General features: G+C 42.6%; 1 protein-coding gene and 1 long non-coding RNA gene across 3 annotated transcripts in view; one reads left to right on the top strand and one right to left on the bottom strand.

Moving 5' to 3' along the window:
• ssbp4 (single stranded DNA binding protein 4) overlaps positions 1–26,008 on the top strand; it is a 92,556-nt gene that overhangs the window by 16,821 nt on the left and 49,727 nt on the right. For both annotated transcript variants that reach the window (XM_031318161.2, XM_031318162.2), the window contains exons 3-4: positions 1,860–1,921; positions 10,359–10,443. In XM_031318161.2, the coding sequence (XP_031174021.1) occupies positions 1,860–1,921; positions 10,359–10,443 (147 nt within the window). The remainder of the gene's footprint in view (positions 1–1,859; positions 1,922–10,358; positions 10,444–26,008) is intronic.
• LOC116063271 lies at positions 18,764–24,798 on the bottom strand. The gene is made up of 3 exons (XR_004108225.2): positions 24,788–24,798; positions 23,396–23,401; positions 18,764–18,867 (listed from the first exon to the last, which is right to left on the bottom strand). It is a non-coding gene; the product is annotated as an uncharacterized LOC116063271 (long non-coding RNA).

The following is a 26,008-nucleotide window of genomic DNA, read 5'->3' as shown; positions in this document are numbered from 1 at the left end:
TAATAATAATTCTCATTGTCGATTAATCTGCCATTTAATCTTGATTAATCAATCAATCATTTTGTTTCTCAAATACCAGAAAATGGTCAAGAAAATACTGTATATATATATATGATTTTCCATAGCCCAAGGTCATGAACAGTTGACGCGTTCAGGATGTCATGCTAAGTGTATCCTGTAACCTCCTATTGGATGGTTGGTTCCATTGTTTTGTACGATGTGCAGCGGGTCTCTGTTTGGATTTGAGTGTCTTTAGCCTATGCATCGTCAAGTTAGTGAATGTGGTTCTCAATTTGCTTGTTCTCTTATTTATTTGCTAAATCCCATGTATGTGTTTAAGGCAGGATGATGTTTTCTTTGTTATGCATTGAGATCTCTCTACCTCAGCACCTTTTGTACCTCACAGTCTCATACACAGAACACACACACACACACACACACACACACACACACACACACACAGAAATGTTTCAATAGATAAGGGACTTCTATCCCCGCAGGTAGACTGAAGGCACACACACACACACACACACACACACACACACACACACACCTGCTCATCTAATGAGAGCGCTATCACCTGGACTCTCCTGCCTCAATTAGCCTCTGTTCTTCTTCAGTGAGGAGCACACACACACACACACACTTATAGTATACACATAATACACTTCTGTCCCCGAGAGGACTTTGCCACTCCACGCTCTCCTGCACAGTGCAGCACTCAGCTCTTTAGCTGCATTAAATCAACAGGCCCAACCCACATACGGCACATCACTATAAAGTGCACTGGGGAAATCTATAGAATAGACACTTTAATAGAAATCAAAGGCATGGATCTAATTTTCCATATATATATATATATATATATATATATATATATATATAGCTTACTGTCAATCGATAAAAATATTTTAATCGCGATTAATTGCATGATTGTCCATAGTTAACTCGCGATTAAATGCAAATGAATTGCACATTTTCTATCTGTACTAAATCTACTTTGAAAGGGATATTTTTGAAGTTTTTATTGCTTTTACCAACATGGGAGCAAACAAATAGAACTATTCTTACTTTATGCAAATGATTATTATTATTGCAACAATCCAATATTCTCCAGAATAACCTAAAACAGTTAGGCTATACTTATAAAAGTACTCTTGTCGATAGAACCATCTGAAAGGACTTTGAAACTGAACTTGCCATTCAAAAGACCCTTTCCTTTATCCATTTCTGCTCAGGGAGGATTGTTTCTGCTAGCCATCCACAACGTTACTACTACTGCATCGCTCTCCGATTTTTTTTCAAGCTACGTAGCGGCACGAGGCCCAAATCACAGAACGTGCGTGCATTGATCACGCGTCCAAAAAATGAGTACCGTAAAAAGGAATTTACGTTAAGAGAAAACGTTGACGTATCTTGCTGCTGCCATACTGTCCTCACAGACTCATGTATGTATGATTATGGGAATGTGTGTGTGTGTGTTTATGTGTGTGCGGAATAATGTCAGTAGGAGTGTGTGAAGCAGGCAGCGGGTCTGCTATCTCTCACTGCATCTTATCTCGGTGTCCAGATACAGGCAGGAGCTCTGCTGGTTTGTGAGGGCAGTGGAGAGGGCCGCTGCTTCAAGACAGTCACAGTTTCTTATCCACAAACTCAGCGCTGCACTGCACTGCACTGCACTTCACTGCGCCCGTTGGCCTATTTTTCTGTCCGACAATCGCTCTGTCTGTCTAAAGTTGGGAGGACAGTTGAGCAAAATGATTACATTATGCATAAAACATGCTGCGAGGTCTAATCTTTCATTTCCCTCCTCTGTCTTCTCCCCTCACTCCTCTATTCCACTTCTCTCTTCCTTTCAGATCCGATGGGAGAAGAACATCACACTTGGGGAACCTCCAGGATTTTTACACTCATGGTGGTGGTATGTATATGTTGATCCTCTTGCTCTTTGTCTCTCTTGACCACACACACACATGTTATTTCAACAGCTCACATTCATACTGTAGAAGTACTCTTGATGGTCTGAAAGAATGTGCAGGGGTGGAGAGGGACAGTAATTGCAGGGAATGCTAAGTGCATCTTCTCACGCATGTTTAAGTGCTGTTATCCTGGCGTCTCTCTGATTGACAAGTGAGCTAACTTGCCTTGCTCTGTTATTTAAGTGGAACTATTTTCTTTTTTTAAAAACCTCACGTCGAAGTGTGCACTGTCCAATCAAAGTCAAAATCTGAGACAGATCCCATGATGCTTTGGGGGATGTAAACATTAAGTATAATGTTGCAATGGATTCAGTGAAGTCTGGGCTACAATTTGAGCCACTGGGTTTTAGCCTAGATTAGTCAACATTTTGGTAAATTATAAGTATGTTTAATAAGATATTAGTAGTTCTTGTGTGCAATGCACTCATGGATGTACAGACAACTATCACTGGATTACTTTGAAGAAAACTTAAAACATTATCATTTTCAGGCAAGTTTTGGAGTCACAAGGAGCGTCTTTTTTTTTAATGATTTGTACGCCGATTTATAGACGTTTGTTTGCGAGCATCAGAGATAATGGTATAATCTGAAAGTGTAAGTCACGGTTGAATCTACAAATATGTGTATCATTTCTGTGTGGTCACATTTGACTGAGTTATGACTCAAAGATGGAGTGCCATTTGAACTGCGTGTCACAGCCTCTGCTGCTGCAAGTCAAGTAATTTTTATTTAAATAGCCCAATATCACAAATCACAAACTTGCCTTGGGGCCTTTACAATCTGTACAACATATGCGTTGATGAGCAGGTCAAATCAGCAGGTCAAACTATGATAACCAACTTCCAGTTGTTTTGCACTGGCTTGTTTTGCTTTGCCTCTCCCTTTAAGCTCACACACTATCTTTGCCTCACATCTATCTCGCCATCCCTCTCACAGTTTGAAAACCTACTCTATCGTCACAATTATAAGACTTTTTAAACCTGATGCTCCATTTAACAGAACAAGGCTCTGACGTGGGTTGTTCCTCTTTTCATTCTGCGTCTTTGAACAAATCCGTCAGATCTCTTAATACTAGATTAAGAGGACAGTGTTCTCTATCTGGTTGGAAGAACAGGGTCAGTGGGCTTAGGGCCTGACACATACACTGTTTTTTTTTTCCACGTCTGAATTAGAAAGAATAGGAACACCCACATTTAGGATTCCCCCTTTTCCAGTTGTCAGAACAAGAACTTTCAAAGTTAAAGGCAAAGAAGAGAGCAGACTGCCGGTGAGGAGGAAGCTAGGCAGCTGGAAAGGATGCAGACAAAGAATCAAGCAGGGCAAACAGGCAGGGAGGTTGAGAGGCTGAATCCTCAGCAAGGCAGCACGAGAGGCAAAGAAAGCCAGGATAAGAGGTTTGACAGGGTCCGCTTTGTTTGTCATTCATGGTATCCTGCTCATCCCTGCCCTGTGTAATAAACCCAGACATGCGGCTTCATTCATTCATCCTATCTGGCCCCAGTGTGTGTTGTAATTGTGCAGCCTGTTGACACGGTTCATAATGGTCCTTAAAGAGCCTGGCTTCTCTCAACCTGGCAGCTCTCAATTGGATAGCTACCAGTAATACTGACAGAATGACATACACAAACATACAGCGCTGCGTAAGTTCGCGCTCGCTTCTGCCTGAACCAATAAGAGGGCTCGGGGAGACTGGCCCAGTGCGTGTGTGAGAGTGGGAAACAGAGAGGGAAACTGAGCGCTCGTAGTGTGTGTTCTGACTCTATTGATATATTTCAGCAGAGTGTGGGAGATGACCTAGTGCGTGTGTGTGCCAGAGAGCAGTTGGAGTGTAGGCTGATGATTAGCCAGGCTGAGCGAGGCAGGGCTCCGGTGTAGTATGACCTAGCTGAGGGGCGTCTGTCTGGGCCACGCAGCACGTGGACATGGAGACTCACTGGGGGTGGGGTCTGGGGCTCTGCTGCTGGGGGAGGAGGGGGGCGGAGTCCCCTGTCCACCCCTACGCCTGCACCCAGCACACCCCCCTCCAACCTCCAGCTTCCCTCAAAACAAAAGCTCCAGATGGTAGGAAAGCCACCAACCTCCCTCATCCCTCACCCTTCGCTCCCCCCTCCCTCAACCTTTGTCTGGAGGCCTGTCCCTTTGTTTGCGGAAGAGAGACCCCAGAACGGATTAACTCTTTGCATTCCAGCCTCTTTTGTGTTAAACAGCCAAATCTAAGACCCCGACCCTGCCGCCAACCCAGCCCCACCCCCGTCCTCCCCTCCTCAGCACCTCACTGAGGTTTTCTTCCCTCCTGTCTCTGCTTTTGTGGCTGTTTCCTGTAGGATGGCGTTGGGGGGGGGGTGTTGGGGGAGGAGGAGGGAGCCTGGTGGTGGGGGTCACTCATCCACATCTGTTGTTATGGGTGGAAGGATAAAGAAAAGGCTCAGCTAGGGCTGCAGGTGTTGATTGTGTCATTAGCTCCCTCTCTATTGGCTGCTGCTAGTTGTCTCCTCCTTATCCCAAAATCGATTGCTTTAACCAGTTTTCACTGGATGGCTGCTGAATTCTCAATACCCCCCCCCCCCCCCCCCCCATCACCACCACACACACACACACACACACACACACACCTCTCACCTCAACACACAAAACACACACACTCACACATAAAAACCTTAGCACAACAACAGTATGTCAAGGGATCCTCTGTGAGATTGCCTCTAGCTGAAATTCTTGTTTGTGAGGGGCAGAGAAAACGGTGAGAGTACAGCCGCCCTCTGCTCCGTAATGTCTGGACTGCTCTTATAAACACAGGTTTCAGACATTAGTCTCCCTTTTTTCCCCCTATCCTCTACTATCCTCTCCTTGCTTAATTTATCCTTCTTTCTTCACATCGAAATTGTTCCATTCGTAAATTTGAGCAGATGAGTTCGGAAGAACCTTCCACATCAGCCTCCTAGTTGCAGTTCCACACAGGAGATGGACCATCGCTGGCACTTAAAATTTAAATAAGATCCAATAGTAACACTAATACAGTCAATTCAGCTAATTTAGAAGGGGCTGTACACTGTTTCTTTGTATCTGGTTTCACTTTGAACTGCTACAATTATGCCACAAATCAAAAGACTAATTTAGGCTGGTGAGTTTACAAGGCCAGCAATGGGGGGAACCATCTTGGAAAAATGCATCAACAGTCTTCAGTCAGGGTAACGGGAGGTTTTCCTATTTTTCCTGTTCTTCCGATTCCTCTGACATTGCAGCATATTCAATCCAATCCAAGTGTATGAGAAAAATGCTCCTGCAGATATCGGATACATTCTGAAATCGCAGATTGCTTACTGATTGCTTCCATGGATATCCTGAAATAATTAGTATCAAAAAAGTATCAATCTTAACTTAACAAAACTTTAGAAGAATTTTAGAACTTTAGAAAGAGGTTCACTTAAGAAGAATTAAGGTTTGGTCACACCCCAGTAATAACAGCAGAATTTTAGGACAAAATCAATTAATTTTAAATGCAGTTGTTGCATTCAGTACATTTTCAAAGAGGCAAAGTAAGCCTGCACAGAGCTTTTGTACTGAGATGATATGTTCATGAGATGAGATCATACCTTGTGGCGCATTAGACCTTCACAGAGTGTTTCCACCTTTCCCGCTCAGCTGCTATGGTCCGTACCTTGCTTTTCTCTTTCTTTCTCAACTGTGCGCCTTCAGTTAGTCTTTGGTCTTCTTCTTTTGTCTTCTGCACCCAGGTCATTGTTATGTTGCAGTTGTTGCTTTGGTCTTGCCTTAGTATATGTCCGATCATCTTCCATCCATGCTTCCATCCATCCATCACTCAGCGGCTTCATGTCGGCTTGTTCCAGTGACTCTTAAGTACTGACATGGTCTTGCCATTAAATTCGGAAGATTCTTCAAAGACACTTGTTCTGGAACACATCAACTACTTTGTTGTCTTCCTTGTTCATTTTCCATGTCTCACTCCCATATAGCAAGGTTGGCACCACCAGTGTTCTGTACAGCCCTATCGTTGTTCTTCTTGAGATGTTGTGAAGCTCCAGGTCTTCTTTAGTCTGAGGAATGCACCTCTGACTTTTGAGAGTATGTTCTTCAGGGCCTTCATTCCACCTTTCCACTTTACAAACTGTGGCTCCCAAGTAAGTGAACTCACCTACGTCTTCAATGTCTTGTCCATCGATCTTAATTCTCTCCCGGTTCCTTGCAATAATCCTCATCACTTGTGTCTTTTCTGTCTATGTTGATCTTGAGTCCCACATTTCTGGCTTCCTCATCCAGTCTTGTTCTTTTGTCTTGAATCTGCTGTTTGGTTGGGGAGCGTAGCGCTATATCATCCACAAAGTCCAGGTTGCCAAGTTTTGATGTGAGCTTTCACCTAATACCAAATAATAATAATATTAATCCATAACAATCTGGAACAAAAATCCTGACGTATTGTATCCTTGTTTGACGCCAGTTTTCATGTCAACCATTCACATATTTCTCCTCGGTCTTTATAGAATATTTTTACCATTCTCTATCTTCTCCGGAACTCCATACTTCTTAATGATTACCATGAGCGAATTAGCATTGTTGAGCAATTGCAAACCCTCTTGACAGTGCTGATGATTGAAGGAACGGGAACGCAACCGCCGCAACAATGTTTGAATTAATTGTGCCGAGCGACCTTCCTGTGTGATTGGGCACTTTGTCTTTGGCTGTCCAGAAGGTCTTTAAAGTCTCCACCGTGTACCTCAATGCAGGAATATCCTCCACCTGTATGTGTGACTATCTAACAACACACATATAACTTTATTTTATTGTTGGTTCCTCTGAAGCCATCAGTCGGTATTCATTAGCCACAGTCTAAAGGGAGTGTTCCTGATTTACATGGCACAGGGATGTTGTTGTTGTGTCCTCCTGCTTGTTGAATCCATTGCTGCTACCAGGAGAATAGCTGGTACTTGAGTCAAGGTAATAAAGACAACTGGAAGGGTTGTGTTTCCCTACTTCCGCTCTTTGATTGCAACACTTTGCCCCATTAAGAAGAGTCTGTTCTGATAAGAGAGGAAACGGCATGGTTGGCTCTCTGTAACTTAGTTTTTGTGACTCTCTAGTTCTTTGCTCTGTCTCCACCTTATCTCCATCTGTCTCCATCACTGCCTTAATTTCTATGTATATTTCCGTCTCTCCTGACTCACTGACTGAAAACGCACACACAGGATTATCATGTAGACCTGCCCCCAACAGCCTGTGTTCTATCTTTCTGTGTCTTTGTTTACCCTTCTTATTATAATGGAAAGGCACATTGTAACCACTGGCTTTGTCAGACCACAGTTAATTGCAAATAATTATGGTGATGACATTTCATTTTAGTAATTGTGTTCTTCTGGACGGCTGGTCGCTAATCCGTTCCTCCTCTGTTCTGGATACAAAGTGTGTGTGTGTGTGTGTGTGTGTGTGTGTGTGTGTGTGTGTGTCTGTGTATGAGATTCTCCTTTAAATGAATAAAAAAGATTTTGCATGACCCCAAGCTGCAATCTAAATCTCTCTGGTGACTCTTCAAAGTAAGAGCGGGTTAAGTTTTCTTCTATCCAGAGTTGTGTGGCTTAAATACCATCAGTTACTACCCATAATACCATAAAGAGCTTCCCATGATGAGATGATTAGATTGAAATGATAAGATAATTGGATAGAAAATTTACTATTACAAGGGTGTGCAGAGTACAAGATTTCTTGCAGATTGCTGGTGCTAATTAACTGCAAATGTTGACTTCCCAGATAATTTCGAAAGATTAGTGTCTCTGAAAAGGAAGCGACAACAACTATGACATGGGCTTTTTCCTCAAGATATGGGTGGGATTGTCAAATCAGAGGTAACAATGGTCCCATCCAGACTTTGTCTGTATTTAGTCCCAGTGATATCTGAGATGGTACAGTTGATGGGAATGGATTTTTTTCCCCTGATTGCACCCTGAAAAGCTGCCTTTCTTTAGCACAATATTAGAGTAATTCAACTCGCTAATCTCACACCTTTTCATACTTAATGGCTCCGTTGTAACTATACAGAGGAATGTATCCTGTGTCAACCATCTAAATTAATATCAGAATAATGAAAGTCTTGGTTTCAACGTTTAGTCTCGTCCACTGGCGATCCTGCTTCAAATTATGCAGAGGCACAGAGAGAATAAGATTTCCCTGCGTGACTCAGACAGAAGCAGGTCAGCTGTTCAAATCGCAATATATTTCAGACTTCACAGGCCATGAGATGTTAGATTACCTTTCCCCTACACCCCCCTGGACCTGTACCTGGATGTGTCTTTTCAGGTAACAAACTATAACCTGTCTTCCATTTCATTTCCCTGAGAGCTGATTGGATTTGCGATGGTTGAGCCTTTGCACCGCTGCTCGCGGCTGACGGAGCAATCTCTTTTGACACCAACCGATAGATATGATAATGTACACTGGCTTTATTGTCAAGTGACAGAAGGGCAGCGGGACACACGCACCATATGTGTTCATCGTCTTTGCACAGTCCCTCTCTGTTCCTTCAGCGCCCTCCTCGTCTAGAGGGGATCCCAGTGCTCGCCCAATGCCTCAGTGCACCGAGTCTTTTAATCTTTAAATACTTTATTACATTTCTATTGTAGTTCGTATGCTTTGAGAGGTTGGTATCATGTGCCGAAGGGTTGAAATGTATCATTCTTTTTATTTTTTACACCTATCGTTGCACTCTTGTTTCCCTGATGTCTTATAATATAATATATAATTATATAATAAAAATAAAAAGAACATATGGGAAAGTGTAGATCAGTGATCATCAACAATGTTTTATAATAACTGTATTTAGGAGATAATAGCACCAACCCCTGAAAATCAAACATCTTGTTCTATGAAAAATGTCCAACATTTGACAGGGTGCTAGTGAGCGATTCTCTGACAGATATGGGCAGTCAGCTAATATTTCATTTAATTTTCATATTGTCATATCAGTTGTCACAGCTGTCCCTAACATCAGCACAAATAATGCATGTAACAGTTTATTTGCACTTTTAAATGACAGCAAGAATGAGTTCAGCTGTTCTTTTTTTTATCCATATGCTGTCCATGAAATCACTATCTTGAAGAAGGAGAAGTCCTTAATGTGGACCGGCTTAGCAGGTACTTAATTTCACTGCAGTAATTAAGGGCCCATTTGGAGTGGGACCTGGTGGCCTCTGCTGCCCTGGAGGAGTGGGATTGGTCTAATTAACTAATATGAGTACGGCTGATTGGGCAGTAAGTAACATAATCACAGCTGATTGGTCAATAACTTGCAGGTCGCCAAAGCAGATTGAGAGGAACATTTGGTGACCCGTCTGCTGCAGGCTTCAGGCTGGACTGTGGCAGCTAACATGTATCTGACTGTAGAGGGTTCATGTTTTTTACATGGCTTTTAAATAGGGATTGGTATCTAATCTCTGAGTCTATAGCATTGAGTATTGAAAATGGTAGAGCTGAAATACATGAATAAGAAATTAGATAATTGACTGTGATTATTCATTTATTTTTAGCAAAAATGCTAAAACACAAATGTGAATATATGCTGGTTTTGTTCGTTCGTTATGATAGTAAACTAAATATTGTTGGGTTTGTGAAAGTTGGTTGAACAAAACAAGCATGCAAGCAAGTTTATGTAAAGCTTTGTAAAATTGTGACATTTTATACCAAATAATCAAGAAAATAAAATAACAGACAATGATTGCGCGTTGTATCTCTATTGTCAATTTGATTATCATGACTTTGCCAATTACATAGGATTTTATTTGGTAAAAAAGCATGGCTCTTACTTTCAAAACATTTATCAAATTGGTACATCAAACTTGTGCTCTACTCTCAACAGGCCGTCTCCCAAACTATGTCATTTCTGCAAAGTTCTTGTATGTCTGCTTATGTCAATGCACTGTTTAACGCTGCTGTCGCAGTTGGACGCAGTGGTTTAATAAATAAAAACTAACAAATAATACTGACACGAGTCTCCCAGTGTGCTACGATACACTTTACCTACGTCAGCACCCAAACACTGCTGGTTCAGAGAGTTTGGCTTGCTTTGTTAAAGGAACTGAAACATCTCTTTATATTACTCAAAAAGTATAATTTCAATATAATGTACCTGTATCCTATTCATGCCAGTATTTAAACATTGTGAATGATTCCCACCTCTACTTTATAATTGTCTAAGCAGATTTGTTGTACCCCCATCAGTCCACTTTAACCACCTTCACTCACAACATTGTTAACAAACTTTTTCATTTGCAACCACATCCACCTCAGAAACACTCAAACCAGGAACATAATGTATCTTTGGATCACACAGTGAAGTGTCTTAACTGCTGTCGCTCTCTTGTCCTGTGTGCACAGTGTATTCTGGGATCTGTACTGCGCTGCCCCGGACCGGAGGGAGACATGTGAACATTCCAGCGAGGCCAAGGCTTTCCATGACTATGTGAGTGAACTTAAACAACCCTCCAGTTGTGTATGAGGGGCACAAATATGCACACATCCACCACTTGGACACACTCACACATGCTTGTGAGCACACACAAGCACACGCAGAGTGTGCATCAGAGAGAGGGAACTATTCTGTCTGTGATAATGCTGCTGGTTCTTGTTTTGACATGTCTGGTCTGCATGCTGCAGCCTCTGTTCTGGATGGGACGGTCTCTGAGCCAGACGTCTGAAGTAGCATGCTTTTAAAAATGCAGCAACGATGAACACCACTTCTATATTTTATTGGAAAGCCCTTAGACTGCCATCTTTGAATTTTTAAAGTCTAATCATCTACATGCCATTCTGCCACATTTCACATGATCAGCCTTGGTTGGATATCTGTTCTCAAGTGCTGTAGCTCAGCTGCTGGCCACACTTCCCCGAACGCTGACCCCTGACCCCTCAGGTCTCGGCGAAACTGTCGGCCTGAGGTGAAATTGGTCCACTCAAGGCTTTAGTAAAGGTCAAAGCACATAAAGCAGCTGGCTGATCACACAAGCACATTAACACACACCGTCACAAACAATACATATACACATAGGACACATCTAGAGCTGGACAGGCTTTGCTAGTTGTGGCTGCTGGGGCTGGACGGGCAATGAAGGGTCAGAGTCCACGGCCCTCTTGACCCTCTCGTCCTCTGAAGAGTTGGTGCAGTCGATTAGTAACCTATCGAACACACATAAGAGCTGGTTGGTCAATTGAAAGTCTTTGTTAGTCCAGCTCTCATTACTGCAAATGACCGTTTTGATGTGACTGTGGCCCTCATAGACTCAACCCTCTCACTTTCTGTCAGTTTGGGTTTCAAAATGGATTTCTGTGTCTTCCTTTTTGGCTTTGTCCACACTATATGTTGCCTGGGACATATTTAAATATAGATTACACGGGTGTTAGGATGTTGACTGGACAGACTGCTTCAGCCGACTAGATTATCGTTCCAACTGGGCAGCAGCAAAACCTGAAATGGATTAAGAGGTGCTATTCTTGCCATACGCATTTCATTCAGGCTGTTTTAGCTCGCACCCCATTCACCCATTCAGTTGAACTTTCTTATGAGGTTTGACAGCAAAAGTGTGAGCATTTGTCAGCCAAACAGATTACATTTGTTGTGCATGTAATACGCATGTGTGTGTGGGCACGAGTTAATGTGCGTGTCTCCGCTCCAATCTGTCTGTGTGTGTGCATGTGTTGGACCACCATAAGATTAATTACATGGTTAATTAAACCTAGTAGTTAATTAAATCTGACAACTGTGTCTAATTAATCTAAATGCAATATAATTTCCTACACCTTTCTCCAGAGGTGGGCCAGCTGGATACCTGCATGTCAGCTCTTTAACGGCTCCGGTTTGACAGGCCTGCTGAATATATGACTGAACATCAAGCTTCAAGTTCTGCCGCCGTGAAAAAGAGACATTTTAAAAGTGTTTCTCTCTCTTGGCTACGTAAATCAGTCCGGATCATTAACACTGCTGTATATGTGAACATAGAGTGAATAAAGAAAATGTAGACTGTAGTATAGGACTTGATCCAGTGGAGTAAAGGAAGCCATGAGGTCTTGTGAGCTCATTTTCAACAGACAAACACATAACTTAAGATGTGAACGAAGGATTCCGATGGCTGTTTGACCTTTGTCCCGGCTCAAGTTCAGGAGGTCAGAGTGTGTGAGCTGTCTGTCTGAGAGGGCTGATCTGTTGGTGACGCATTAGATTTAAAAGAATTAGTTGTTAGCCTTTAACTCCTTAAGTTATAATATTCTAAAACATTCTAGATGTTGTGTGCATCTTTTTGAACACAGATTCATGTGTTTGCTCTCTTTGAAATGCACTAGAATTTAAAATAAAGTTCTGCATCGCTGAGTAGTGTTTGGCTGCACAGCATGAGTTGTTAATGACTGACCCAGTGGGGTGCTGCATTTTAGTGATGCTATTTTATAATAAAGGAATACTATACTTGTATTTTATTTAGTTTAGTGTTGATTGTAAATGCTGGAACTTTTTAAGATTCACCCCTAGGTGACAGTCAACTAAAGTGTGTGTGCATGGTCAGAGGGCGTACGAGTAGTAAAATGTAAGAGTAGATGTGTGTGTGAGCAGCCGTGCTTTTGTGACTGTTACCGCGTGTGTGTGTGTGTGTGTGTGTGTGTGTGTGTGTGTGTGTGTGTGTGTGTGTGTGTGTGTGTGTGTGTGTGTGTGTGTGTGTGTGTCTTTGTGTGACAGAGAGAGGGAAAGAGTGTCAGGGTCGAAGCGTGTGAATCCCCAGGGTGATGAGGGGTCTGTCTGTCTCTGATTAACTCTGGCTCCTTGGTCCCCGCAGACCGACGGCCTGATCAAGTCTCTATCACGCCCCTTGCTGATAACGGCTCCCTCATTCCCCCCGGATCACAGAGTGAAAAACAACACTGCTCCCAGGAGTCGCACGCACTCCGCTCTGTGTGTTGTTCAGCAGGAGTTGTGAAAGAGGAATGTGTGTGAGATAAAGCAGGATTGGTTTGTTTTTATTTATGTTTTATTTCATTTAAATAATTTGGTTATTGGTTATATGGTAATATGGTTAATAGTTAGCTACGCTGTCTGTTTGTTGTGGATAACAATGAGAAAATATCAGCACTGTGCTATAAAACTGATATTTAGAAATGCAGTTTATTTCCTGGAACTAATATGGTTGCTAGGCAACATTGAGCCAGTGTACAGTCTTAGTTACAGATTTGGTTTGGCTCAGCTCAGTTTGGCTCAATTTGGCCCCGATTGAAGGCACCTCTTACTCAGCCCTGTCCTACTGGCCCTCGTGAGCGATGATGTAGACTTTGTGGATTCTCCAGTTTTGGAAAGATAATGGAATATAATGTGCTAATCCTCAGATCTGGGGACTGGTTGACAGCTAATCCAGGGGAATGTTGTGGGGTTGGAGCCCTGGCCACACTCCCAGAACTAGAGGCCTATGACTGGATCTGCTGGATCGCTGGTTGGCTTCACCCCTGGATGGCGAATCTGCTATCATAGCCACTCAAACTCACATGTAAATACTCACACATGAAGGCACGCTTGTGTGCGTATCACACACCCACACTCACGTGCACACACTCAAAGTCAGTGAGACGATACTGTATCTAAAGAGCCGGAACAGCCTGAAGTCTTGTATCTCAGTAAAGTCATTTGATTGGTCTCTCTTGTCGTCTTAATTGTTGGAGTTGTGTTTCCGTCCTTCCTCTTCACATGGCCATTTAATGTTTATTTCCTAAAAGAGATCTTATAGTCCTCTTTTCTGCTGGAATTTGAATGTTCCTTAAAAGAGCACTTTGTTGAGGAAACGTGTTTGATTATAAGAACATGGCACGTCTTTTGTAACTTAATATGAATGATTAAAGGACGGGAGCTTTGTGATGAAGAAAGCATACATATTGACGAGCGAGGAGGCTTGTACACACGCACGCACACACGCACACACACACACACACACACACACACACACACACACACACACACACACACACACACATTCTTGCTCACATTAAAGCAGGCAGAAGAATGAGTCTCTGTTTTTACCGTCTCTGACACAACCATGCATGCACACACATGCAATCACAGACAAACAGTCTTTCAGTAAGTGATACACTCGGCCTTGTTGTTTCAGACATTTTGCTTTGCCCCAGCCAGAGGTCGCAACCCTGAACATCTGCGATTCATGCCATTCTGGGTTCACTGCCTGCGGAGTGTCACAGATTTAGTGTCACAAGTGCGTCATTCACATCGCAGTGCTTCAGTGACTCCACTCAGCTCTCCGCTTGTTGACGAGAACTGTCGTGATGGTTGAGATGGAAGAGTCAAATGAGGGCATCTATACATCTTCCTTTAAGCATAAAAATAGATTGAGATAGGAAAAACTAGTTTTAATACATTTGTGAATGTTGATCAGAAATGATTAGTTGAAAATGAATGATAATGATTTCATTGTTTAAGTCGTCAATCAGGCCAAAAAAATGACAAACATTCACTGGTTACAGCTTCTCAAATGTGAGGATTTGTCTCCGTTTCATATCACTGTAAATTGAAAATACTATTCTTTGGACAAAATGAGCAATCTGAACATGTCATGTTGGGCAAAAATGTGTTTGGGATTTTGTATTATTTTTTGATATTTGTAGACTAAACGATTAATCAATTTAAGGCTGCAACCAACAGTTATTTTCATCATCAATTAAAGGGGCGCTATGCAGTTTTGGCCATTTCTTCGCTGTTTTCTCGCAGGTTTCTCTATAGAGCTCCCCCTACAGCTCCGGAATATTTGGCAGCTCCTATGTTTACTTGTGTCTGACTCCTCGCTCGGTCAGTCTGCCGTTTCCTCTTTCTCTGTACCTCCGACAATGCTTTCCTAGCTTTCTGCTTTTTTTTTTGCCGGCTCAGCCATGATAATAGTGTGAAAAACTCCATCGTTACCTCGTTCTTATAGCTAGCCGGTTCCTGAATGGGCATATGTGTGCAGTGCCGTGAAGCAATTCGTTACATCGCGAGACCTGATATCACGCGATACTTCCTGACGCTGGCCGAAAGTTGCAAGCGTGATTTTTCCGCTCACAGGCGCTAGGGGGGAGAGAGACGACCACCATTCAACTCGAAAAAAGTCGTATAACCATTCCAATGACTCCGAAGCTGTTCAGTTAAGGTAAATTAACCTAAAAAAAACTGCATAGTTTCCCTTTAATCATTTTGTCCACAAAATGTCAGAAAAGAGTTAAACATGTCCATCACGATTTCCCAGACACCGCGGTGACATCTAGAATTTTCTTGTTTTGTCAGATATACAGTTTACTGTCATATAATAAGACAACAGAAGAAGTGAATCCCCACATTGTGTTTTGTTTGTCATTTTTGCCTCAAATGATAAAACAATTATCGAAAATCTCGCTGGTTAATTTTCTGTCAATCAACTAATCAATTAAAAAAAATGATACTTTCAGCTCTAAATCAATTAATAGAAAAGAAAAACCGATGGAAATAAGTGTGAGTTAAATTCCTAAGTCTGTGCAGTGTGCAGACAGTAGATACTGTAGATAGAGGTACACTGTTGGCTGTTGCCTGGGGATTCTTTGAGAGGGTTAAACATTTGTTAGGCTCGACCACAGTAACAGGTGGCACGAGGGGAGGAGCGGCACTCTGTAAACAACCATTGATGGCCAAGCCTTTGTCTGGACTCTGTGTGTCATTTTGTGTGTGTTTTCCATCTCAACAACTCCCCGTGTTGCCGTACCAGGTGCTCACTCGCCACACGTCTGCTGAAGCCCTTCCTTTCCTTTCATAGCTGTCTTTGTCTCTGTCCTTTTTTTTTTAAAACCGAAAGACAGAATTTACTCATCCTGCACCGTTTTCCTGCTTCAATTCCTCTCAGGTCTTTTTCAACGCCCAAACCCCCCCCCCCCGTCGTTCTTTCTTTCCTTCCCTTTCTGTTCCACGCTCTCTTTCTTATCCTCCCCCTCTCTCCTTTTGCCTCCATCCCTCTACCTCTCCTCCCGCCGCCCTCCCCCTCTCTCAGAGGAGATTGATTGGGTAATCTGGCTGGGTGCCAGTAGTGCCCGCTTTCTTGCTCGGGGGAAGGAGAGAAGCGGGGGCGACATGACGACATGCAGGAATAATAATAACATCCATAATATAGGCAGAGTAGGTATGGATAGAGGGATGAAGAAAAGAAAAAGAGAGCAGAGGCAAGGAGTCGGCGTTGGCACAGCGATGTCTTTTTTATACAGAGTCTCCAGGCCATTTTCAGTTTAAATATAGCCTACACACAAACGGCATGCCACAACAGTGTGTCTCCATTTCTGTCCGTCTCTATCTGTCTTTCTATCCCCCCCCCCCCCTCACCTCGTCCATTCGCGCCTGTGTCGTCTTTAAGTATCAAACAGTGCGTGGAGTGCAGGCTACAGGCAGACGGGCGTTGAGCGAGAGGACGCCGTCTTTGTGTGCCGTTGTTTACCGTTGTTGCCGTCTAAATGAAAAAGGCCAGTTGGCTCCTCTGTCTGTGTATACCTTTCCATATCTGAGGGAAGCAACAAAGCCTGAAAGTGCTGCCCTCAAGCTGTGTGTGTGTTCGGCTGGAGGTCTGGAAGTGACAGAAGCAGAACATCAAATATTGTTTATGATTCCCTTCCATCGCAGGTTCATTCTGGGCAAGCTTAAAATGTGCTGTGGTTTAGCATTTGATCTTGAATCTGAAAGCATGAGCTCCTGGATCTGTTTGACAGAAGAGACCGACATGAAGACAGACAGATGGAGACAACAAACCATGGACAGAAAGACAAGCGGCAGAGGGGAAAAGAGGAGGAGGAGAAACAAGAAGCAAGAGGGAGCTGGAGAAGAAGGGAGGGAGATGTGTCAGTGTGCAGGAAGAAAGAGGTGTCTGAAGACACTGGGGACTCTTTTTGAAGTCTGCATTTCTCATAGTTTATCTGAGTTTTGGTACTAGCTATGCCGTGCATATTGCTAGCCAGAGCAGCGTAAATGCCATGAATCCGCCTGAGTAAAGTTATTGTAGAAGCCAAACCCTGCAGCGTTTACTTTCCCTCCTTGAATGCAAATTTCCAACCCAGTCCCATTTAATTTCTCTAACCCAGTTACCCATGAATGCCCTCTTAGTTGCAACATCATCATCCATAAAATTTAAACGCGTGCTTTAAATGAATACTACATTCTGGGAAATAGTAGAAACTCCTCAGGGCATTTGTTTATCTCTCCCAGGGAAACTAGGGTGAATGCTGCCAATTCTGTTTCAGTTTAGTCATTTTTAGGAAATAGATAATGGTTCAATAATTAAAAAGAGCAACATTCATCACTTGTTTGCCTCGACTGAAACCAGTTTACTGTGGAGAATTGAAGTGAGCAATTTGTCAGGGGGTTGGAAGTTAGAGGGCGACCTTCCATGCCGGAGGTGTTTCAGTCAGTGGCGTCTTGTCTGTGGTGTTTTCTTCTGCCAAGGCTGCATCTCTGCACACACACACACACACACACACACACACACACACACACACACACACACACACACACACATATACATCTTTGAAGTTCACTGACACAGGTGACTCCCAAACCACATTCACTTACAGTATCCATTTATCTCTGGTGTAAAAAGACCCTGTTCTGCACAAAATGGCATAAATTACTGCAATTATGATGCTTTTGCTGTGTTTGCTTCTGCATACTTTGGCAACCTGCACTGAGTTTGTGTTTTTATAACTTTGTGTCCTAAGTCGGGAGAGTGCAGAACAACCTGATATAATGTTCCAACAACGTAAGATAACTTGTGAGCATTTGACTGTTTTACGAATTAAATTTCAAAGTAGGTTCGTCTTCAAAGTGTCGCTGCTCGTCTCCAGTCAACTTTTCTAGCTGCGTAGCTCCCTGTTCTCTCTCTCCAGAGCAAAGCTTGGAGCAGCACTCCCTTACTGCCGTTCCTCATTAGGTCTAAAACCCTGTCGATGGTTAAGAAGATTGTCAGGTGGTCCCAGGGAGTGAAACCTATCTTTAAACACACACTCCTGTTGGTTAACTTGGGGAGTTGTGAAGCCATTTCCTTCTTTTTTACGCCAAGTCCTTAAATTAAATCTGCTCACACTGGTGCTGCTGTGGTGGACATAATATAAGAAAAGTTAGATTTTTAAGTCAAGCATGATTGCTTGTTGTTGTAGAGGTCCAGGAGCGCACGTTAACTGTCCGCTGAGGAATTTTGTGTTTGGCAAACCATGCAAGGGAAGGAACTGAAGAACTGGGACGTTCTGTGAAAGTGTTTGAGGACAATTATAAGGCTGCAAGATTATGGATTAAACAGGACGTTTGAGATCAAGATTTTGACTCCTGATTCTTAGACAGAAAAAAAGCATTGCATATACTGTATGTTTGCTCAGCCATCCACAAATATATGATATAGCCTGTTATATAAAAAATTGTGAAATTAAATAGTCATTTGTCAAGTGGTTTTTCTGCTGAAGGATTGTGTCAAGGATAGGGACACATTAAACCAGATATAGGTTTGTAAAGTTTTTTTTTTTAGATTTCTTTATTTAAAAGGGACAACGCACATTAATCAACATGAGTACAGAGTCCAACATGTAAATGTGCCAGATTTAGCCATACAGGCTAATTTTCAACTGCAGTCCCTAGCAGGTTGATGACTTAAAACAATAGATACGCTACAACAATACAACAAATACACATAAAACAAGAAAGACAAAGGCATAGACAAGTAAAATGACACAACCACTATTCCAGATCGTGACAACTGGCAGGCTGATGACATGAGAACAACATAACACAAGTATCATACACAGTAGACACAGGTAAAAGTGCATAGACACACATTAGCACGCATCAACATCACATAAGCACACACAGATACTACTATAGCGATAAAGACAAACACATTATTCTGTATTATGGCAGCATATTTGATTAGTCAATAACCAATGTTTTATGGATTTGGAGAAGGATTTGATAGATGTGATGTTCGTTAGTTCTGTGGGTATGGTATTCCATGTATGGGCTGCTCGAGAGGAAAAAGCTGACTGTCCAAAAGTACTTTTTCTACATGGTATTTTACAAGTGATGCAAAGAGCGTAGGTTTGGTTTTAGAAGTGCGGGGGTTAAAAACTGGACTTTGGTTGCAGAACAGTCAGAGAACAATTTTCATAAAAAACCTCAGTACGAAAATCCACCTCAAATTGTAAAAGTGAGAAGGACAGGCAGGATGGTTGGAGTCTTTGCAGAGCTTCCTTTCACAGTGTTTTGTGGTGAAACTTCCAGTGGTTGTATAAATTTGAGGTGTTGCCTTGTACTGTTGCTGCTGCCACCGCAAAACACTGATTGTGTAGTTGGTGCTTTCGACTGTTGTGGTCAACCTGAAAATGACCGCTTTGTTGGTACTAGCACAACATTTAGTTTGTTTCCTCATCGCCATCGCTAACAGTGGTTTGATGACTTGTTTTCTCAGTGACCAAACATCGGGTCATAGCTGTCATAAGTTTTAAAGTGCTCATATTATGCTCATTTTCAGGTTCATAATTGTATTTAGAGGTTATATCAGAATAGGTTTACATGGTTTAATTTTCAAAAAACACCATATTTTTGTTATACTGCACATTGCTGCAGCTCCTCTTTTCACCCTGTGTGTTGAGCTCTCTGTTTTAGCTACAGAGTGAGGCATCACACTTCTATTCCATCTTTGTTGGGAGTCACACATGCGCAGTTAGCTAGGTAAGTACTGCTAGCTAGACAGTTGCATGTGAGTATGAGGGCGTGCCACGCTAGCAGCTAGGCAAGCATTATAACGTGTTAAGAAGTGACGAGCGTTCGTCACGGAAGTAAAGGCTGGACTACAATAGAGCTGTTTGGAGCAGTTTGTGAACAGTATTTTCTTTTGGAGATGGTAACTCCCTTTGGGGTTGCACACATGCACAAAAAAGATATATAACACAATAAAGGAAAGGGAAAAAGCCAAAAAGGATAATATGAGCACTTTAACAATAAGTTAGATGGCAGCTTTTACTTCCCCTCTGTCTCCCTCCCCTCTGCTTGATTATTCTACATGTTGCATGCTCGTCTTTACATGTTGCAGTAGCATTTGTCACATCAGGTTTTTGAACGAATTAAAATGCAAATTAAGTTGATTTAAATTGCTTTGAGAAATTGATAAATGTTTGATTTAATAAGTAACTTCAGCTTCACTTCTTGTCTTCACTGTCTTGCTGCTCGACACTCGAGTTTCATCCTTTTCAACACTATAACAATCCTTTTTTTCTAAAAGTCTGTCACTCCTTTTGTCTTTTCTTCACATCTTTGTCCACTCTTACAATCTCTCTCCTTCTCACACACACTCATGCACACTTTGTACTGCCCTTTCTCCTTTGCCTCTGCCTCTCTTTGTGGCAGTGGGCCGGCTTGTAGCTGGCAAACGTCGCAGCCTGGCACAGTGTGTCCCTGGCACAGCGTGTGTGTGTCTCTGCGTGTGTGTGTGTGTGTGTGTGTGTGTGTCTGCTGTCTGCTGCACAGCTCTGCCAGTCCACCAGTCTCAAGTACCAGCTGGGCACCCAAACTCACACAACCAAAATAAACCGGCCGCTCTATCAATGAGCCCATGGGTTGAGGCGTGTGTGCAGAAGTGTGTTTGCTTGTGCTTGTGCTTGTGCTTGCGCGTACATATCTACGTGTGTGTGTGTGTGTCGGACACCCTGCTTATTAAGTCTCATTGAACTGAGTGGTGAAACAAACACAGTCCTTCCTCAGATGAATGCCGGAGATGTTCGCCCGTCTCAATTTTGCATTACGCTGAGGCCCTCCCTGCTAGGATTAGAGACTAAAACAATTACAAAGCCTTATTTGCAATTCAATTTCTCCTAAATGCAGACTTAATCCTCGTTTTCCAAAGGCACCAATACTGAGAAGCAGAATAAATGTGTGAGAGAGATCCAGTTCAAGCCTCTGTCAGGGTTTCTGTTGCTAAAATAACACTTATAAGTTGGGGGGGGTAATGAACGTGCTTTGAGCAGGTTGAGTTATATTTAGAGAACAGTTTGTTTCCGCTTAAAGCCTGTCGTTGTAATGAGGGGATGAATGCACAGAATCAGCAGGGGAGTCGCTGATTTTCATACAGAGAGACGTCACATCCTTAGCATTGGTTTTATTTGTATGCGTGTGTGTTTTTTTACATATTCACATGTGTGTGCGTTAAGGTGTGCGAGTGTCCTGATGGCGGGGCCCACAGTGAGCGTGCTTTACTGCTGCCCAGGGTATATTTACCGACACTGACTTTAATGCAGTGTAATGATTATTTTTATTCCAGGTACTTCGCCAGCCTGTTCACTCTGAGTGGAATGACTCCCCATTGGCCCACTGATTACCTATGTGGCTGCTGCCACACCTGGCTCCTTCAGCTCTCCTCTTTCTCCACAGTTGCACCCTCAGAACAATTTCTTACCACACCTTCATCTGTTCATCCCTTACTCGGTACACCTTCACCCATCATATAAATCCAACAGTGGGCTACACCTTTATTTTCTTTGGTCTGTTTCTCTGCTACACCATTATCATCTCCTCATCGCTTCCTTCCCTCCATCATTACACCTTCACTCCTCTACCTATCTGAATTTAGCGCTATGATTTCAACCTGCCAACTGTATCTACATCTGCACCTTCGCAGCTTCTCTTTTCCCTGTGAAGTTGTTTCCAGAAGTGTGCATAAATGCTGGCCAATATACTTCTGTGCACGACAAAGTATCCTTTCTATGTGTATTGGATGGCAGTCTCACAAATATAAATACATACATGTGTATATATATATATATATATATATCACGATATGTTGGCTGTTTGGTTTCATGTTTCAGACATGAAGTGTGTGTTAGATGCAAATGACTGTATCTGGGGTTCTTGGGTTTTGCATGTTCCTTTGCAAACCTCTGCAACAGTTAGCCTAAAAACCTGTTGTCCAAATGTCTTTTGTTAAGCTCATTTTCAGCCCCACTTATGTTCCTCCTTTCTTCTTTACATCCGCTATATCTGTCCATCATCAGGTCTTTGTCTTCTTGGTTAAAAAAGTGACTATCAGAAACAGAACAACATGTGAATGGATCATGATGAAAGGGAAGATGAACTGCCCTAATCGTCTGAGTGTTACAAGTCAACATTGTGTTTATTTCCTAATCTTCCAGCAGAGTGTTTTTCTTCTCCTGCTTTCCCTTTTACAGGCTCTCACCTTGGGTTTGGTTGTACGCCACTGTTCTTCACCTTGTTCCCCTGGTTCTCCTGTTATCCTTCCGCACACTTTTTCACTTTTAACTTTCCTCTTTTTCATTCAAGAGGAAGGCAGCTCACCCAAAATGCTTTAGCAATTAACATAATTACCTTTGAACCACTTCTCATTCTAAGTCTTTTTTTAAGTTTGTACTAGCTACAACTAACAAGTTGAAAGTTTGAGTTTTTGGAATGTCCTGTATAGAAACCTTCTGAAGCCATCTCATAACTGCTGGCTCATGACAACCTTGAAATTACTTGGAAGGAGTAATGAGTTAATGTTCTTGGAACTCTACAACACGAATTGGTATATTAACAGGAAGTCATTAAAACAGACTTTTGGAAGAAAGAAATGTATCACTGTGAAGATTTTTGCCAGTCTGTGCCTTCTTACTTAGAGTATATCTTTTACACAGTGAAGAAAAAAAATGTGTGTGTGTGTGTGTGTGTGTGTGTGTGTACAGTATGTGACTGATGTTTTTCCCCTGAGTGAGCTGTACTGCACTTATTAGCCAGCCTTAAGGTCAACGCAGGGTCAGAGGCGGCCCCTGCTGCCGTCAAGGGTTAATTCTTCTGAGAGGGCCAGAAAATTACAAAAATCCACATCATGTACTTAGTAACAACTGCAACGTGTGAACTTCCAACCTCGACTCTGCTGTCTGCATGTAAGCCTTCAGATCAGTTATTTATATCTCTCATGATTAAGTTGAATGGATAAATAGGGCAGCACATCTGTTTCGTTATGACTGAGTGTTTGGGGTTATTTAAGCTGTAGTGTGTTCATGAATGTATGTGTGCAAGGACCAAAAGTTGCACTGTGTGTGTGTGTGTGTGTGTGTGTGTGTGTGTGTGTGTGTGTGTGTGTGTGAGTGTGAGTGTGAGTGTGAGTGTGAGTGTGAGTGTGAGTGTGTGTGTGTGTGTGTGTGTGTGTGTGTGTGTGTGTGTGTGCGCGCATGCTCACATACTGTACATGTGTTATTCCTCTTATGTGTCCGGCCTGCACTGTCTGATCTGTTTTTATCACATCAGATCTTTTCTGTAAAAAGTAACATTTGGAGAGAGATCCACAACACTGCACTAAACTCTGTTGCACTCTGAAAAGGTCAGCTTTTTACTGAAGGAGTGTGTGCGACCAGACGACACTCTGCGAGTGTGAGACGGAGGTTTCTTCTGAACAGTTAGACCAGCTCAGTTTGGTTGGATGGACTGTAGTTTCCTGCTTTGTGTTGACTCGAGTTTCGTCCTCTCTGTGAGAAACGTGCTGTTCTGAACTGAGCTGCTCTCTTCTGTGCTCAACTGTTCTGCTGGATGCTGTAATCTCTTCAGTGCATGGCCAGATTACTGTCTGCTCCATATTGTCTGGTGGCGGGCTGCAGGATGGAGAGATGGCAAGAGGAGGGGAGAGAGGGAGGGATGGAGGAGGCTCTGCTCTGATCTGATGCTACATAAGGAAGATTACCTTTTTATTAATGTATCCATCTGGACGTTTGCTATATTTGGTTGTTTGTCCAGTCTATTTGTTTGTGTTTAAGGACATACTGGATGAACTTTATGCAATTTTCAATCTAGATAAATCAAAGATGAGATTAGACGTGTGTTATTTCTCAAGAGCTGCAACCAAATGACTAAATTACAATGTAACATAATTATGATTAGATTGTATTAAAATAGTAGAATTCCCTTTGTGACTAATATCGTAAATGTGCTATTTACCCAGAACATTACATTATTTTCTTTTAATAGAATGATTTTCAGTAAAGAAAAATGAAGAAATTTGAGAATTCATTGTGCCCCCACAGACAGCACCCCCACCCTTCCACGCGTCTTCCTCTCCATCTCTTTCTGTCTCCTGTGCACTCCGTGCAGAAATGATTTCCATTCCTGCTGAATTAATGAGGTTCTGCTGAACTGAGAAAAGGCAAGGGGAGTATACACACACACACACACACACACATACACACGCATACACATTCACATATATACACACACACACACACACACACACACGCAGGCAGGCAGGAAGACACACATACACAGTAACACACAGACATTTTCAGAGGCACGCATCTACTATAGCCATATTTAAGTCCATATTCACACTCACACATGCACCCAGTGATTCGCTGAAGCGTGGCTCCTTTTTGCCGTTTCAAAGCACAAACAGTATTTTGTTTTAGAGTAAATTTAAGGAAATGTAGACGTAAGATAAAGAACAACAATCACAAATGAAGCAGAATCTGAGGCCCAACAAGAATCTAAATGCAACTGGTATATTTTCAAGTGCTGGTTTTATAGCACGCGCACACACACACACACACACACACACACACACACACACACACACACACACACACACACACACACACACACACACACACACACACACACACACACACACACACACACACACACACACACACACACACACGATATGAACAACGCACAGATATACACACAAACATGCAGCCTCATGAATAGGGCCCTATAGCTGGGCCCAGTCACCATGGTAACACTACTGTGTGTATTAAACACTACAGTGATTTGAGACTGTTGGAGGTTGTCAAACACCACCCCATCCTCTCTCTCTCACTCACACACACACACACACACACACACACACACACACACACACACACATTCTCTCTCTCACTTACTCACTCACTCACTCACTCACTCACTCACATATAAATGTCACACACACACACACACACACACACACACACACACACACACACACATTCTCTCACTCACTCACTCACTCACTCACTCACTCACTCACTCACATATAAATGTCAGTGCAGGTTTTCTCCTGTCACTCCACATCAGTCTCTGTGTCTGCTTGGACTGAAGTTAATCTTTAGAAGAATCAACCTCCACTTTGCTCCCGTTACTCACTTTCATTAACTAATGATCACAACACTCTGTGTTCAGCAAAACAAAAACAAAACTCTCTCCCCAACCTAAGGCCGGATGAGCTGGCCCAAAAGTATGGTTCGTGCATTGTAAACACAAACAGAACCGAATGCGAAGGAGCATGCAGTCAAAAGGATGTAATTGCGGTGCAAGCGGCTGCTGGGATGTGCCAGCTTGTGCACCACTTAACTGGCTGAACAAAGAGGAGCAGAAAGTACCGTCTGATTCTGCTGAGGTTCTTCCTTGTTGAGCAGATTTTTTCCCAAAGCACGACAAATGTGTGGAATTTTCAGGTGGGCAGGCTTCATGGGTAGTGCGAGACGCGTGAACGCAGAGGCACACAGACCACATCTGGCCACATGTGAAGCTTGAAACAAGTCAGAGTCTTTAGGTAACATTGACTATATGCAAACTGAGCTTTCTTTATTACTTTCTGGCTTCTTTTCTTTTGTTTTTTTCAGTCTTCTTGCTTGCTTTCTTCATTAAATGCACATGATCATGCACATTCAGCCGTGCTCACGAAAACGGCAACCTCTCTCCTTCTCCCCGCTCTCTGCTGTCTCAGTGTTTTTCTTTCCCATTTATCATCACTGAAGCAAAGGAACCAATTCCAATTTCATGTGTTTTCATTCCACTCCTCCATTTGCTTATTTCTTCATCACTGTGTCTCTATTTTGATCTCAGGCAACCAGTCAGCAGTCAATAATCTGTTAAATAGCATTGATTGCCACCATTTAGTTTCCTGGCCAGCTACTTAGGTTGTAAAGCTGATCAATGGCTTTGAATGGGAACCAGCTAGATAGCGGATTGACTGCTGGGACGCGCACTGCAATCATAT

Source organism: Sander lucioperca, chromosome 11 (genome assembly GCF_008315115.2).
Source record: "Sander lucioperca isolate FBNREF2018 chromosome 11, SLUC_FBN_1.2, whole genome shotgun sequence".
NCBI lineage: Eukaryota > Metazoa > Chordata > Actinopteri > Perciformes > Percidae > Sander > Sander lucioperca.
Note: the sequence above shows the minus strand (reverse complement) of the source record. Positions and strands in the feature narration are given on the sequence as shown.